This window comes from Cicer arietinum, chromosome 3, assembly GCF_000331145.2.
Source record: "Cicer arietinum cultivar CDC Frontier isolate Library 1 chromosome 3, Cicar.CDCFrontier_v2.0, whole genome shotgun sequence".
Classification (NCBI taxonomy): Eukaryota; Viridiplantae; Streptophyta; class Magnoliopsida; order Fabales; family Fabaceae; genus Cicer; species Cicer arietinum.
In genome coordinates this window covers 12,630,057-12,632,378 of record NC_021162.2, presented here as the reverse complement: position 1 = coordinate 12,632,378, position 2,322 = coordinate 12,630,057, and the positions used below count along the sequence as shown (strand labels likewise).

Here is a 2,322-nt window from a genome sequence, read left to right as displayed (position 1 = left end):
AGCATATTCTTTATTCCGGGGTGATTGGTGTAATCGCCGTGCACGGGATCCAAATAGTATATCACTTCAGAGACCGCATTGATTGCAAATAGCACCCAATGTGCCCTACAACAACAAAAAATTGGTTAAGCAATTTTGTTTATAGACAACTAATAAATTAAATTCTCATCAATTAAAAAAGATAAAATTACGTACCCTGAATTATATGGTGCCAAGAACAATTTATCACTTTCTTTATTTCTTAAAAACATATCTACAATGTAGTGTTTTACATTGTCTGGATCGAGTTTGAACATCGACATCTTATGCGGAGACAAGAATGAGTATTTATTTGACAGTTTCCTCGTGCACACGACCTTCTCGTACAAAAACCTTCAATGAAAATTTTAAACTAGATTAATTACCAATACATTTAATTAATTACAAATAAATGCAATTAAAAGTATTTTTTACCTTATGTACAAGCTGATTACAGTAACACTCAGCTCCTTATGTTCGAGAAGATCGTACATTTGCTCCTTTTCGAGGTATTCAATATACTCATCTCCAAAGATGTCTTTATTCATTTGTACGATGGGCGAATCGTTGCTGCTGCCCATGTTCCTTTTTATTTGGATGTCAAGACACGCCCCGTATTTACCAAGGCGTGGCTGACTTTTATTAGGAGCAGCAGCAGCAGCGACCGATTTTCCCCGATCCAGATTTTTTGTTGCTGCAAGTTTGGCAGCTTTATTACCCTCCAGCCTTTGTAGTTTGGCAGCCCTATTAACCTCCAATTTTTGAGGTTTGCTGCCTTTTTTTGGCTGTAGGGGTGGTTTATTTATTTGGACCTACAAAAATGAGGTAAAATGTTAGTTTATTGAATCTGAAAAAATGAAAAACCTTAGGCAATAAATGTGACAAACCTTTTCGGGAGATGTAACTGATTTGTCTTTGGGAATCTTTTTTTGGAGGGCAACAAGGTTTGTGGGCCATGCCACGTAACTGCCAATGGCGTCGCTTAAGAACTTCATATCTCCATCGTTGTCCGGTATGGGCAACGGTGCAGTTGGTTCGAAAGCAACCGTAGGCGATACTTTGACATGGCCCGCGGGGATCGGAATATTGTGCAATACTTCTCCCGAAGTATTGTGCAATATTCCTTTTCCCACCTTCCGTTGAGTCGGCGAGGATAAGTATAGGACACATGTGGTGACACCCTACATCAATAGTTAAAACATAAGTACAGTTAATATATAAGTTTGTTTAATACATAAGTAATTACATAAGCAAGTAAGTAGTAAGTAATTAATTACCTCGGGAATACTCTTCAAACCGACGTTGCAACTCCCGGTTTCACTCTCCATTTGTATTTCAGGTTGGAGCTGAACCGGAAGTTGCTTGTCTTTATTTGTAACGCCCCGTTTTTCAAAGCGAGGGTGTATTTTTTTTCAAAAGAAATTAAACTGAAACAGAGAAATAAGCAAGAAAATGCCTTTGCATAAATAATTGAGTCATTATAATTTACAAACAGCAGAAAAGTTTCTCCAATTATAAATCCAAAATATTTACACAACAACAAATGGTACATGGAACCCATTCAAAGAAAAAGTCAAACTGACAATATTAGTATAAGTACAGTTTTCCAAACTAAAAATACTTCCTACCAAAAGCTATACACCCTGAGTGATCTCCACGCGCCCCGTGAGATCCTCCTAACGTGACTGCAGTCAAGCGTTCACATCTCCATTCCCGTCCGTAGGTGTAACGCCCCGGATTTTTAATCCAAAACGTTACTTTAAAAAAATACTTATTTCGTAGAAAAGTTTATGAATCTTTTTTTTTTTTTTGAATAATTAATATTTATTCATTTTACATAAATAGTAACAATCACGTTATTCAATACCATTAAGAAAATATTTATTCAAAATTAAAATAATATGAAGACATTTATTTTTAACGGAAGGTAACCCACTTCCGTAATCTCTAGAATTCTAGTACATTTAAAAGTTTGTGACAAAAGATCAAAAGAACTTAAAAAAAAATTGGACAATTCCATTATTACAAAATCGTCTTGAAAGAAAAACCCATGTTTACCCCGCATTCGCCACACGTCAATACTCATTAACTACTCTTGAATCTCCTCGAACTCATTAGTACCTAAAATGTTGTTGTAAGGGTCAATTTTTTCCATCATCCACATCAAACCAAAGCAAGACATATAGAAGAATAACACAAAGCTCATAAACGTAAAAACTTCCTACTTTAAAAAAAAAAATGCACAAACTAATAAATTTTATATCAACACATATGCATGATGAATGCTCCTAAAACTACATGATC

The 2,322-nt window shown here is 35.3% G+C and overlaps 1 protein-coding gene across 1 annotated transcript; it reads right to left on the bottom strand.

Annotated features, from left to right (window-relative positions):
* Positions 1-449: 449 nt before the first annotated feature.
* On the bottom strand, positions 450-1,385 carry LOC140919656 (uncharacterized). Its single transcript, XM_073366259.1, has 3 exons — positions 1,296-1,385; positions 906-1,199; positions 450-830 (listed from the first exon to the last, which is right to left on the bottom strand). The coding sequence occupies exons 1-3, from the start codon at positions 1,344-1,346 to the stop codon at positions 450-452; spliced, it is 726 nt and encodes a 241-aa protein (XP_073222360.1). The 5' UTR covers positions 1,347-1,385.
* Positions 1,386-2,322: the final 937 nt, after the last annotated feature.

Bases quoted from the DNA above. Each gene is read 5' to 3' on its own strand.
- LOC140919656 (XM_073366259.1), bottom strand. From the start codon at position 1,346: ATGGAGAGTGAAACCGGGAGTTGCAACGTCGGTTTGAAGAGTATTCCC. The intron at 1,200-1,295 runs GTAATTAATTAC...CTATTGATGTAG, and splicing joins GTTTGAAGAGTATTCCCGAG to GGTGTCACCACATGTGTCCT. The intron at 831-905 runs GTTTGTCACATT...TCATTTTTGTAG, and splicing joins CAGTTACATCTCCCGAAAAG to GTCCAAATAAATAAACCACC.